This window comes from Primulina tabacum, chromosome 7 (assembly GCF_025594145.1).
Source record: "Primulina tabacum isolate GXHZ01 chromosome 7, ASM2559414v2, whole genome shotgun sequence".
NCBI lineage: Eukaryota > Viridiplantae > Streptophyta > Magnoliopsida > Lamiales > Gesneriaceae > Primulina > Primulina tabacum.
The window spans coordinates 6,898,698-6,912,262 of NC_134556.1; the positions used below are offsets into that span (position 1 = coordinate 6,898,698).

At 42.6% G+C, this 13,565-nt stretch overlaps 1 protein-coding gene across 1 annotated transcript; it reads right to left on the reverse strand.

Annotated features, from left to right (window-relative positions):
* Positions 1 to 374: 374 nt before the first annotated feature.
* On the reverse strand, positions 375 to 3,179 carry LOC142550524 (uncharacterized). The gene is made up of 6 exons (XM_075659599.1): positions 3,150 to 3,179; positions 2,956 to 3,090; positions 1,974 to 2,499; positions 1,320 to 1,721; positions 569 to 704; positions 375 to 459 (listed from the first exon to the last, which is right to left on the reverse strand). Exons 1-6 carry the CDS (start codon positions 3,177 to 3,179, stop codon positions 375 to 377), a joined length of 1,314 nt encoding a protein of 437 aa, XP_075515714.1.
* Positions 3,180 to 13,565: the final 10,386 nt, after the last annotated feature.

The following is a 13,565-nucleotide window of genomic DNA, read 5'->3' on the forward strand; positions in this document are numbered from 1 at the left end:
CAGGACAGGATATGTTATCTCATGCATATTTTAATTCAGATTTTTACTCGTTACCTGCAATATATGCATGCTGAGTCTTTAGGCTCACTAGACTTGATTGTTGTAGGTACTGATGTGGCCAGGGCCGAGGGCGGGGACCAGTGAGCCAGCTTGGGTCGGCAGTAGTGGCACTCGAGGACCTCAGAGCAGCAGTTGTTATTTTATTCCGCAAACATTTTATCAGTCGTTGGATATTTTTAAATTGTGATTTTTGGCAAACTTTATTTTCTTCCGCTGCAATATTTTGAAATATTGAACTTGATTCACCAGTGATTTTATGAATGAGGCCATTTAAGTTCTTTTAAAAAAGAAAATTTTTAATTTTCCGCAAATTTTCAAGCAAGAAGTTCTAGGGCCTTTACATTGTGAACTCGATCCAAATCCAGAGGTAAAGCCAATCGATACGCTCTTTCACCAATCCTATCCAGAATCTCGAAAGTCCAATATAGCGAGTACTCAACTTACCTTTCTTTCCAAACATCATAACTCCCTTGAGGGGAGCTATCTTAACGAACACATGGTCACCTACATTGAATTCCAAAGGCCTTCGTCGAACATTTGCATAACTTTCTGTCGAGATTGAGCCGTCTTCATTCTCTGTCTTATCACTGCGACCACATCAACCATTTGTTGAACCAACTCGGGTCCCAACATCTTCCTTTCTCCTACTTCGCCCCAATATAAAGGTGATCTACACTTCCTACCATATAATGCTTCATATGGCGCCATGCCAATCGTTGACTAGTAGCTTTTATTATATGTGAACTCGACAAGTGCTAACTTCGAATCCCAACTACCAGGAAAATTAATAGTACAGGTCCTCAACATATCCTCCAAAATCTGTATAACTCTCTCTGATTGCCCATCGCTCTGAGGATGATAAGCTGTGCTAAAGGCCAACTTGGTACACAAAGCTCTAAGGAGACTCTTCCAAAACTCAGATGTAAACCTTGTATCACGATCTGAAACAATAGATACTGGTATCCCATGAAGTCTTACAATCTCTTGGACATATGTCTCCGCATATTGAGTCATAGAATATGTCGTCTTGACAGGGAGAAAATGTGATGACTTGGTCAATCGATCCACGATCACCCAAATAGAATTATAGCCCTTCCGAGTTCTTGGCAACCCAACAATAAAATCCATAGTGATGTGTTCCCACTTCCATTGCGGTATAGGTAAGGATTGCAATAAGCCTGCCGGTCGTTGGTGCTCAATCTTTACCTGCTGACAAATCAAGCATTCAGAAATAAATACTGCTATATCTTTCTTCATACCTGGCCACCAATACAATCGACGAAGATTTTGATACATCTTGGTGCCACCAGGATGTACTGAATAAGGTGCAGTATGAGCTTCCGTTAAAACATCACGACGAATAGCATCACCAACAGGAACACAAATACGTCTTTGAAATGTAATCAGACCATCACTGTTCAATCCAAACTCAGAATTCCCCTTCTTCTCTGCCTTTGCTCTCAAGTCCAACAAAATAGTATCCAACTGTTGCTCATGCTTAATTCTGTCAATCAAAGTCGGTGAAAGTCGAGCGATTGTACCTTCCTCAACCAATGCGATCTCACTTCTCTGCAAATCCAACAACAGAGGCTTTTGAATCATAGAGCCTAATTGAAGACCTGACTTTCGGCTCAATGCATCGGCAACCACATTCGCTTTTCCTGGGTGATAACTGATAGTGCAATCATAATCCTTCACAAGTTCTAACCACCTTCTCTGACGCATGTTCAGTTCTTTCTGAGTAAAGAGATACTTAAGACTTTTATGTTCTGAGAAAATCTCACATTTCACGCCATATAAATAATGTCGCCAGATCTTCAAAGCAAAAACAACGGCTGCCAACTCAAGATCATGAGTCGGATAGTTCTTTTCATAATCCTTCAATTGACGAGAAGCATAAGCAATGACTTTGCCTCGCTGCATCAACACAGCACCAAGACCTTTCTTGGAAGCATCTGTATACACCACAAAGTCTTCAACTCCCTGAGGAAGTGCTAACACTGGAGCTGAAGTCAAATTGTCCTTCAATACTTGAAATGCTTGCTGATATTCATTAGTCCATTCAAACTTAACTGTCTTTCTTGTCAGAGTAGCAAGTGGCAAGGCTATTTTAGAGAAATCACCAATAAAACGACGATAGTACCATGCCAACCCAAGGAAACTTCGTACCTCAGCAACTGTCCAAGGAATAGGCCATTTCTTAACTGCTTCAATCTTGGCCGGATCCACAGCAATTCCTTCCCTGGAAACAATATGACCTAAAAATGCAACTTGCTCCAGCCAAAATTCACACTTCTTAAATTTAGCATATAATTGGTTGTCCCTCAATTGATGTAACACGATCCTAAAATGCTCCCTATGTAGATCTCGAGTCTTTGAATAGATTAAAATATCATCAATGAAGACAATAACGAAATTGTCCAAATATGGCTTGAAAACCTGATTCATAAGATTCATACATACAGAAAGAGCATTAGTTAATCCAAACAACATAACCAAAAACTCGTAGTGACCATACCTGGTTCGAAAAGCCGTCTTAGGTATGTCACACTTCTTTACTTTCAATTGATGGTACCCTGACCGCAAATCAATCTTAGAAAATACAGTAGCACCTTGCAACTGATCAAAAAGATCATCAATTCTGGACAAAGGATATTTGTTCTTGATCGTTACTTTGTTGATCTCTCGATAGTCAATACATAGTCTCACGGACCCATCTTTCTTCTTCACAAATAATACCGGTGCCCCCCATGGAGATGAACTTGGTCTAATAAAGCCCTTATCTAATAACTCTTGCAATTGACTCTTCAACTCTTTCATTTCAGTTGGGGCCATTTGATAAGGGGCTTTAGAAATCGGTGCGGTACCTGGTACAATATCAATAAAAAATTCCACCTCTCTATCCAGTGGCATTCCCGGCACATCATCCGCAAAGACATCAAGATAATCCCTCACAATATCAATGTCACTCGCCTTCCCACTCCCTTCTCTAGTTATATCCACCACCGATGCTAGAAACCCATGACAACCCTTAACCAACATCCGTTGCATTTGCAAGCAAGAAATAAAAGAAAGGCCAAGCGAAGTACCTGACCCCGTGAAGACCCTGCTATCACCATGCCCTGAAGGAAAACTGTAGAACCCGTAAATCAGTCTACGTATAAGCCATGCATAATTCTAGTATTTTAAATGATTTTATGAGTATTTAAATGCTTTTCTTTAAAGTTAATTATTTTACGTAGTAGTTTAATTTTTATCATTTCAGTTAATTCAGTGAGACCGGACTGGAGTTGGAGTTTAGGGATAAAATTTAAGATTTAGAAAACATTTCCATGAATTTATTTTAGCTAGCAAGTAAGTTAATTGAAGTTAAGCAACTTGAGGTGAGTAGAAAATAAATTCAATTAAGTTCCATAATTAAGGGGTTAATTCACTAAATTATTTAAAAGGATAGGTAAGGCTTTTAAGGGTTATAAATTTACTAAATAATCAACATTTCCCCTCCACTTAATTAATGAATTTCGGCCACCCTTAGTGTCTAGACTATTCCTTTGCCAACTCACCCTTTGACCCATTCTTTGTTATGTTAGCATGCTAATCTTTTTTAATTATTAGTCAACCTTAATTAATTAATTAATGAGCATTATCCTAGTCTAGATTAGCAAGACAATTCGGCCACCTAATTCTAGAACACCCCAACAAATATTTGGTTAGCAACCAAAATTCAAAATTCAAAAAGAGTAGACTTGGTCTTGCATTTTTCCTATATTTTGCACCCATCTCCCTCACTCCCCTAACAACCATTTCTTCCCCTCCCCATCACCGAAATCTGAGAGATTTCAGAGCCTATATTGAGTTAAAAATCGTGAGGTGCTAGGGGAAAAACAAGAGAGAAAAATCAGTAGCAAACAAGGTAGCATAAGCGCTCCACCTCCTCCGCGCCGTATCGTCTCATTCTTTCGTTTTTCTTTCAAACGAAACCAGTTATGCATATATTCTTCCTTGACTCTTCAATCAAGTCCTATTATCATCTATTTTCATTACATGATCATCATTTCCATGGCAAAAACCGAAATCTATCAAAAAATTTTCAGAAAATAAAGATGCAGATTTCGGCTTTCATTGTGCTCCTCACGGGTTATAATTGTTTTGATGGTTTCAGGTATTGGTTCGATTCCAGGCTCCTAAGGCGACATCTAGAAATGTAATAGGATGCATTACAATCATGTTGGTCCATTCAAACAAGCCCCATACATGATAGAATTCGAATTTGACAGCAACTCTTCAATCGTAGCCATTTGTGTTTTCGAAAATCCAGCTTGCTGTCAAAAGGGAAAAGTTTCTGATCATGGCTGCCCCAAGGCCTATAGCCATGGTTAGATCACTCCCCTAGCATGTCTAAGACGTGACTAAGTCACCCTTTTGGTGTCCTTGGTCCATGGTGAATCGGTTTTTAAATAAAACTCAAGAACAACCCATGCACCCTTCGGCCCTCTTCTTTTTACTGCTTGTGTTGTTTCGATTTTTAGGGAATGGTGTGTATCTTGGTTGGCCTATGGCCCATAGCCACGGTTTACACCATGCCCCTAGATGTCTAGATCGTGCCATGGCCAATCAAATGGCCACTGGAACGACACGAGACAGCAAACGAAGCACAACACTACACACGCATGCAAGGTGTTCTCGGTTGGAACTTTCGGATTGTTGCTGGGGTGATGCGAATTGTGGCTGGCCTAGGGCCCTTAGCCATGGTTCAAATCCTAACTTGGGATGTTGGTAAGAGGTTTTGGTCGGTGGTTCAAGCCCCAATGGCCATTAGCCTCGCAACCGACGCAAGGAAACCAAAGCACAGCTGCTGTATTTTTGGACAGCAACTTGCTGTGACGGTTCAGTGGTCCGTTCGAGTTCTCGGTTGTCTTTTAGCCTATGGACTTGGACTGGACAGTGCCACATCAAGTTAGGAAGGTCATGTTTTTGGCCGTTCGTGATTCGGATAATTTTTGAGGTCGTACGAGAATTTACGGTGCGATGTGCCAAATTGACTCTCGAAAGAGCGTTTCATGTTTTGGCCTCCATTCACCTAGATTTCGACCCTCCCCATTTTAGGAGCATTATTTCATTATTTTGGGCGTGTTTTAATCATGACTACATGATGGTTCAGTGTTGGTTCGGGTTGGTTCGGAGTCATGATTAAATACGAAGTCGTTGGGCGTAATTGTCACATTTTCGAATGTTATTGCATAGTTTGGTCCCCTAAAGCTATTGCATATTTTTCATGGCTTATGTAGGTTGCAGCGAGCCTAGGAGCGATCCAATCCATTCAGTAAATTATTGCAGGATATTTAATTATGTTGATTAATTATATTACGTGCAAAAATATTCATTTTGAGATTTATGCGAAATTGCTTGTGGTCACTTTACTATCATGATTAAACCCGGTCGCCAGTTACCGGTCCGGTCGCCAGTTATCGGTCAGTTCAGTTGTTTCACCCAGTATACTGGGGCAGTAGTTTGATCAGACGTACATTATTAAACCGGGTCGCCAGTTATCGGTCCGGTCGCCAGTTACCGGTCAGCTCAGTTCAGTTCAGTTCAGTTCAGGGACCACTTGCTTAGACCATAATCTCACCAGAAAATTATTACATGCTATTTCAGTACAGGCCTCCAAGGAGCAAACATTTTCACTATGATTTTCAGTACAGTTATGCACGTATTATAATTGCTCATGACAAGTTATTTTCACATTATGCCTCATGACATGATATTTTTATCCCATGCAAAATTTTACTATTTATTTACTTGTTATTTACGATATATGCATGTTGAGTCTTTAGACTCACTAGACTTGATTGTTGTAGGTACTGTTGATGTCGGGATCGAGGGCAGGGGACCAGTGAGCCAGCTCGAGTCGGCAGTAGTAGGACCCGAGGACCTCAGTTCAGCATTTATTATTATTTGATTGCTCAAACATTTTGATTGTCGTTGGATAAACTTTTACTGTTATTTCGAAAATGTTAATTTCTTCCGCTGCCATTTTGAACATCAAAATTCATTTATCAGTTCATTTATGAATGAGGCAATTTTAATTATTTAAAAAGAAAATTTGAATTTTTTCGCAAAATTTCAAACACGGATTTTTAGTCCTCTACAGCTGGTATCAGAGCGATGGTTCTCTAAAGGGTTGTACTACTACTGACCACGAGAAGCTCATGAAGTCACGTCTTCGGTCTGTAAGTTTTACATTTACGCATTTTATTTAAAGCATGAATTATTTGACAGCATGTTTTCATGAATTATTTTACGTCCAGATTTTTATTGTTCAGTATTTAAATTTAATTAAATTAAGGAATTATGCATGTTAGTTACGTATGGGTTATGATTGGAACATTATGCCCCCTAGACGCATTCTCGAGCGCACTAGAGAGGAGGAACGCCGTTATGAGGACGGCGAGGATCAGAGACAAGAGAGGCACGGACCTCCACCTCCACCACCCCCTCCGCCTGACATGAATGCCCAGATGCTAGCTGGGATGACTCAGTTCTTCGCACAGTTTGCGGGGAACAATGCCGTGGCGACATGGCCGGCAGGGCCCGAGGCTGTATATGAGAGATTTATGAAGATGCTTCCGAAGGAGTTTTCAGGGACATCGGACCCCATGATTGCCGAGGGCTGGAATCAAGTCCCTCGAGGTTATCTTCGAGTTTATGGAGCTTGGGGATTCAGATCGAGTTCGTTGTCCCTCTTATCTGTTTGGAGGAGATGCCCGCTTATGGTGGGAAGGAGCTTCAGTAGCCCTTAACTTGGCTACACTGTCTTGGGTGCGCTTCACGTAGGTGTTTTACTCCAAGTACTTTACGGATGAGGTGCATTCGCGTTTGACCAGGGAGTTCATGACCCTGAGACAGGGAGATCTGACTGTTACGGAGTTCATCCGTAAGTTTGAGAGGGGCTGTCACTTTGTACCCTTGATTGCGAACGATGCCAGTGCCAAGCTAAGGCACTTTTTGGATGGTCATGCGGCCGATCTTACGCCGTGATGTTAGGGTTGCTGGCCCTACTACCTTTGAGGTTGCTGTTTCTAGGGCTTTGGCTGCAGAGCAAGATCTGATTGATATAGAGAGGGATCTCTTGGGAAAGCGACCAGTACAGGTACCACACCGTCCTCCTCCTCCTCAGCAACATCAGCATCAGCATAAGAGGCCGCATCACGGCCCGCCCAGAAACAGAGGAGGACCTCAGGAGCAGCAGCAGCAACAGGGACGTGCCGTCCCGAGGACTTTTGAGCACTCAGTCTGTCCCAAGTGCTCACAGCCGTCATCCTGGAGCATGCATGTATGGCTCAGAGAAATGTTACAAGTGCGGCAGCACAGACCACGTGCTGCAGCAGTGCCCCCGGAAGAATCTGCCTACCCAAGGCAGAGTTTTTGCTCTCCATGCTGCGGAGACGAACCCCGATACCATGCTGATGACAGATACCTTACAGCTTTAAGTTTATATTTGCATTCCAATGTTTTGGGAATCGGGATTAAGATTTTGAACTTAGTATTGCGATAGGATTGCATACTCTACTCAGTATTATTTTCGGGATTAAGATAGAAGAACTCTGACCTTTGCATGCCTATAAGCTTAGCTCTTGTGAATATTGGTTTCAACTTATTGTTCCGAACTTACAGGGAGAATTTTCATAGCTGGCTCAGCTACCAAAGCCCTGATAGATTCAGGGGCTACCCACTCATTTATTTCAGAGGTCTTTGCGAACTTTCTCTAAGTTAAGACCATCGGGGTAGATGTAGCCTATTCAGTATCATTGCCTTCTGGAGAGGAGATCACAGCCACCAATGTGATCCGAGACATAGACCTTGAGCTGCATGGAAACCTTGTTTATGCGGATCTGATCGTGTTGCCGATGCCAGAGTTTGACATCATCCTAGAGAGGGATTGGCTATTGCGGAACAGAGTTTTGATTGACTTACAGTGGAGAATGACCCAGTTCTTATTTGAGCCGGACAGGTAATTTCCTTTACCGCGCATTATTCCATATGTTCAGGCTAGGAAGCTCATACATAGAGGGTGTCGGGCGTTTCTAGCGACCTTTATATCTGTCCCCGAGGCGCCCAGTCAGTCAGCCGCAGATGTTCCGATTGTTAGAGACTTCTTAGACGTTTTCCCTGAGGACGTCTCTGGCATGCCACCCGAGAGAGAGGTGGAGTTTTCTATTGAGCTTATGCCAGGTACAGGTTCCGATTTCCAAAGTACCGTACCGACTAGCACCGACGGAGATGGCAGAGCTTAAGAAGCAGATTCAGGAACTTCTTGACAGCGAGTTCATTCGCCCGAGTGTTTCACCTTGGGGCGCGCCAGTCTTGTTTGTTAAGAAGAAGGATGGCTCTATGAGACTTTGTATTGACTACCGGGAGTTGAATAGGGTTACAGTGAAGAACAAGTACCCACTTCCGCGGATTGAGGATCTGTTTGACTAGTTGCAGGGAGCTTCGATCTTCTCTAAGATTGATCTGCGTTCAGGTTATCACCAGTTGAGGGTGAAAGACGCCGATGTTTCGAAGACAGCTTTCAGGACTTGTTATGGTCACTACGAGTTCCTTGTGATGTCGTTCGGTTTGACGAATGCGCCAGCGATCTTCATGGATCTCATGAATCGGGTATTTCAGCCGTACCTCGACCAGTTTGTGATAGTTTTCATAGACGACATTCTCGTCTACTCCAAGAATCGGGAGGATCACAGCCGGCATCTGACCACAGTGTTGCAGACATTGCAGAAGCACAAATTATTCGCAAAGTTTAGTAAATGCGAATTCTGGTTAGAGAAGGTGGCGTTCTTAGGCCACATTGTTTCCAGCAGTGGCATTGAGGTAGACCCAGCAAATGTTGCAGCAGTCCGAGATTGGGTTGTGCCGCAGAATGTTTCAGAGATCTGCAGTTTTCTTGGGCTAGCAGGATATTATCGGAAATTCATTAAGGGATTCTCTTCGATTGCAGTTCCACTCACAGCACTGACGAAGAAGAATGTGAAATTTGTTTGGAGCGAGGAGTGTCAGAAGATCTTCGATACTTTGAAGCAAGCTCTTATCTCAGCACCAGTTTTGGCCATAACGTCAGGGCCCGGTGAGTTTGTTCTGTATACCGATGCTTCGAAGCTTGGTCTTGGCGCCGTATTTATGCAGCATGGGAGAGTGATAGCTTATGCTTCTAGACAGTTGAAAACTCATGAGAAGAACTACCCTACCCATGATTTAGAGTTGGCCGCCGTAGTTTTTGCCTTGAAGATTTGGAGGCACTATTTGTATGGAGAGAAGTGCCAGATCTTTACCGACCACAAGAGTCTCATGTATTTCTTTACGCAGAAGGAGCTGAATATGCGTCAGAGGCGTTGGTTGGAGCTTGTGAAGGACTATGATTGTGACATTAGCTACCACCCGGGTAAAGCTAATGTAGTTGCGGATGCATTGAGCAAGAAAGTTGCAGCGATGGCCCATTTGACAGTTTCGAAACCTCTTCTGTTTGAGATGCAGAGGTTTGATCTTGAGACTTATCCTCGAGGTAGAGTTCCCCGTCTATCTACCTTGACCATTCAGTCTTCCCTTCTGGACCGTATTCGCAGTGGTCAGTCAGCAGATGAGCAGTTGGCCAAGTGGAAGCAGAGGGATGAGGCCAAGGGCAGTGTCTTGTACTTCAGTCAGTGACGGTATAGTGAGATACCGAGACAGGATATGGATTCCTAGCAGTGATTCTATCTGAGCAGATATCTTATCAGAAGCCCATACGTCGCCGTACTCTATTCATCCAGGGAGTACGAAGATGTACAAAGATCTGCAGCTATTGTATTGGTGGCCTGGTATGAAGTAGGACATCAGACAGTTTGTATCCGAGTGTCTGACTTGTCAGTTAGTGAAGGCAGAACATCAGAGACCAGCAGGTTTGCTCAAGCTTCTTCCTATTCCCGAGTGGAAAGTGGGAGAATGTTACCATGGACTTTGTGACCGGATTGCCGAAGTCAGTCAGAGGATCAAATGCTATTTGGGTGATTGTAGATCGTCTTACCAAATCAACGCACTTCTTGCCTATTAAGACGACTTTCACCATGATTCAGTATGCGGAATTGTATATCCGAGAGATAGTCCGACTCCATGGGCATTCCAGTTTCTATCGTATCTGACAGAGATCCCAGATTTACTTCCTCATTTTGGAAGAGTTTGCAGTCGACTATGTGGACGAAGTTGCTGTTTAGCACAGCTTTCCATCCGCAGACAGATGCGCAGTCAGAGCGGGTTATTCAGATTTTGGAGGATCTTCTCCGTGCTTGCGTCATTGATTTTCTCAGGGAGTTGGGAGTCGAACTTGCCATTGGTTGAGTTCACCTATAACAACAGCTCTCAGTCGTCTATAGGAATGGCTCGGTATGAAGCTTTGTATGTTCGCAAGTGCAGATCTCCTGTTCATTGGGATAAAGTAGGAGAGAGAGCAGAGTTGGGTCCAGAGATTATTCAGCAGACTGCCAATGTAGTAGTCAAGATCCGTGATAGGATGAGACTGCTCAGAGTCGACAGAAGAGCTATGCATATCAGAGGAGGAGAGAGTTAGAGTTTGCTGTCGGCGACCATGTATTTGTGAAGATGGCACCTATGAAGGGTGTCATGCGATTTGGGAAGAAAGGGAAGCTCAGTCCGAGATTCATTGGACCATTTGAGATCCTTGACAGAGTTGGGGCGCTAGCTTATCGTGTTGCTCTTTCCGCCGAATCTGGCCGGAGTACACAATGTGTTCCACGTCTCAATGCTGAGGAAGTACATGGCAAATCCTTCGCATGTGCTGAATTTTGAGCCGTTGCAGCTCACTCTGAACCTATCTTATGAGGATAGACCAGTGCAGATCCTAGACAGGCAGGAGAAGAAGCTTCGGAACAAGCTGGTTAAGCGAGTGAAAGTCAAATGGCTAAACCATTCTGCGGAGGAAGCTACGTGGAAGTCTGAGCCAGAGATGAGGAGTCGGTACCCCGAGTCATTCGGTGAGTTTTAATTTCGAGGACGAAATTTCTTTTAAGGGGGGAAGGATTGTAGAACCCGTAAATCAGTCTACGTATAAGCCATGCATAATTCTAGTATTTTAAATGATTTTATGAGTATTTAAATGCTTTTCTTTAAAGTTAATTATTTTACGTAGTAGTTTAATTTTTATCATTTCAGTTAATTCAGTGAGGCCGGACTGGAGTTGGAGTTTAGGGATAAAATTTAAGATTTAGAAAACATTTCCAGAATTTATTTTAGCTAGCAAGTAAGTTAATTTAAGTTAAAAGGATGTTTGAGGATTTATTTAAGCAACTTGAGGTGAGTAGAAAATAAATTCAATTAAGTTCCATAATTAAGGGGTTAGTCCACTAAATTATTTAAAAAGATAGGTAAGGCTATTAAGGGTTATAAATTTACTAAATAATCAACATTTCCCCTCTACTTAATTAATGAATTTCGGCCACCCTTAGTGTCTAGACTATTCCTTTGCCAACTCACCCTTTGACCCATTCTTTGTTATGTTAGCATGCTAATCTTTTTTAATTATTAGTCAACCTTAATTAATTAATTAATGAGCATTATCCTAGTCTAATTAGCAAGACAATTCGGCCACCTCATTCTAGAACACCCCAACAAATATTTGGTTAGCAACCAAAATTCAAAATTCAAAAAGAGTAGACTTGGTCTTGCATTTTCCCTATATTTTGCACCCATCTCCCTCACTCCCCTAACCACCATTTCTTCCCCTCCCCATCACCGAAATCTGAGAGATTTCAGAGCCTATATTGAGTTAAAAATCGTGAGGTGCTAGGGGAAAAACAAGAGAGAAAAATCAGTAGCAAACAAGGTAGCATAAGCGCTTCCACCTCCTCCGCGCCGTATCGTCTCATTCTTTCGTTTTTCTTTCAAACGAAACCAGGCATGAATATATTCTTCCTTGACTCTTCAATCAAGTCCTATTATCATCTATTTTCATTACATGATCATCATTTCCATGGCAAAAACCGAAATCTATCAAAAATTTTTCAGAAAATAAAGATGCAGATTTCGGCTTTCATAGTGCTCCTCACGGGTTACAATTGTTTTGATGGTTTCATGTATTGGTTCGATTCCAGGCTCCTAAAGCGACATCTAGACATGTAATAGGATGCATTAAGACCATGTTGGTCCATTCAAACAAGCCCCATGCATGATAGAATTCGAATTTGACAGCAACTCTTCAATCTTAGCCATTTGTGTTTTCGAAAATCCAGCTTGCTGTCAAAAGGGAAAAGTTTCTGATCATGGCTGCCCCAAGGCCTATAGCCATGGTTAGATCACTCCCCTAGCATGTCTAAGACGTGACTAAGTCGCCCTTTTGGTGTCTTGGTCCATGGTGAATCGGTTTTTAAATAAAACTAAAGAACAGCCCCTGCACCCTTCGGCCCTCTTCTTTTTACAGCTTGTGTTGTTTCGATTTTTAGGGAATGGTGTGGATCTTGGTTGGCCTATGGCCCTTAGCCACGGTTTACACCATGCCCCTAGATGTCTATATCGTGCCATGGCCAATCAAATGGCCACTGAAACGACACGAGACAGCAAACAAAGCACAACACTACACACGCATGCAAGGTGTTCTCGGTTGGAACTTTCGGATTGTTGCTGGGGTGATGCGAATTGTGGCTGGCCTAGGGCCCTTAGCCATGGTTCAAATCCTTCCTTGGGATGTTAGTAAGAGGTTTTGGTCGGTGGTTCAAGACCCAATGGCCATTAGCCTCGCAACCGACGCAAGAAACCAAAGAACAGCTGCTGTATTTTTGGACAGCAACTTGCTGTGACGGTTCAATGGCTCGTTCGAGTTCTCGGTTGGCTTTTAGCCTATGGCCTTGGACTGGACAGTGCCTCATCAAGTTAGGAAGGTCATGTTTTTGGCCGTTCGTGATTCGGATCATTTTTGAGGTCGTACGAGAATTTACGGTGCGGTGTGCCAAATTGACTCTCGAAAGATCGTTTCATGTTTTGGCCTCCATTCACCTAGATTTCGACCCTCCCCATTTTAGGAGCATTATTTCATCATTTTGGGCGTATTTTAATCATGACTACATGATGGTTCAATGTTGGTTCGGGTTGGTTCGGACCCATGATTAAATACGAAGTCGTTGGGCGTAATTGTCACATTTTCGAATGTTATTGCATAGTTTGGTCCCCTAAAGCTATTGCATATTTTTCATGGCTTATGTAGGTTGCAGCGAGCCTCGGAGCGATCCAAGCCATTCAGTAAAATTATTGCAGGATATTTAATTATGTTGATTAATTATATTACGTGCAAAAATATTCATTTTGAGATTTATGCGATATTGCTTGTGGTCACTTTACTATCATGATTAGACCCGGTCGCCAGTTACCGTTCCGGTCGCCAGTTACCGGTCAGTTCAGTTGTTTCACCCAGTATACTGTGGCAGTAGTCTTATCAGACGTACATTATTAAACTTGGTCGCCAG

Bases quoted from the DNA above. Each gene is read 5' to 3' on its own strand.
- LOC142550524 (XM_075659599.1), bottom strand. From the start codon at position 3,179: ATGGTGATAGCAGGGTCTTCACGGGGTCAG. The intron at 3,091-3,149 runs GTACTTCGCTTG...ATGTTGGTTAAG, and splicing joins CAGGGTCTTCACGGGGTCAG to GGTTGTCATGGGTTTCTAGC. The intron at 1,722-1,973 runs GCAAAGTCATTG...GTTATCACCCAG, and splicing joins TGCTGTGTTGATGCAGCGAG to GAAAAGCGAATGTGGTTGCC.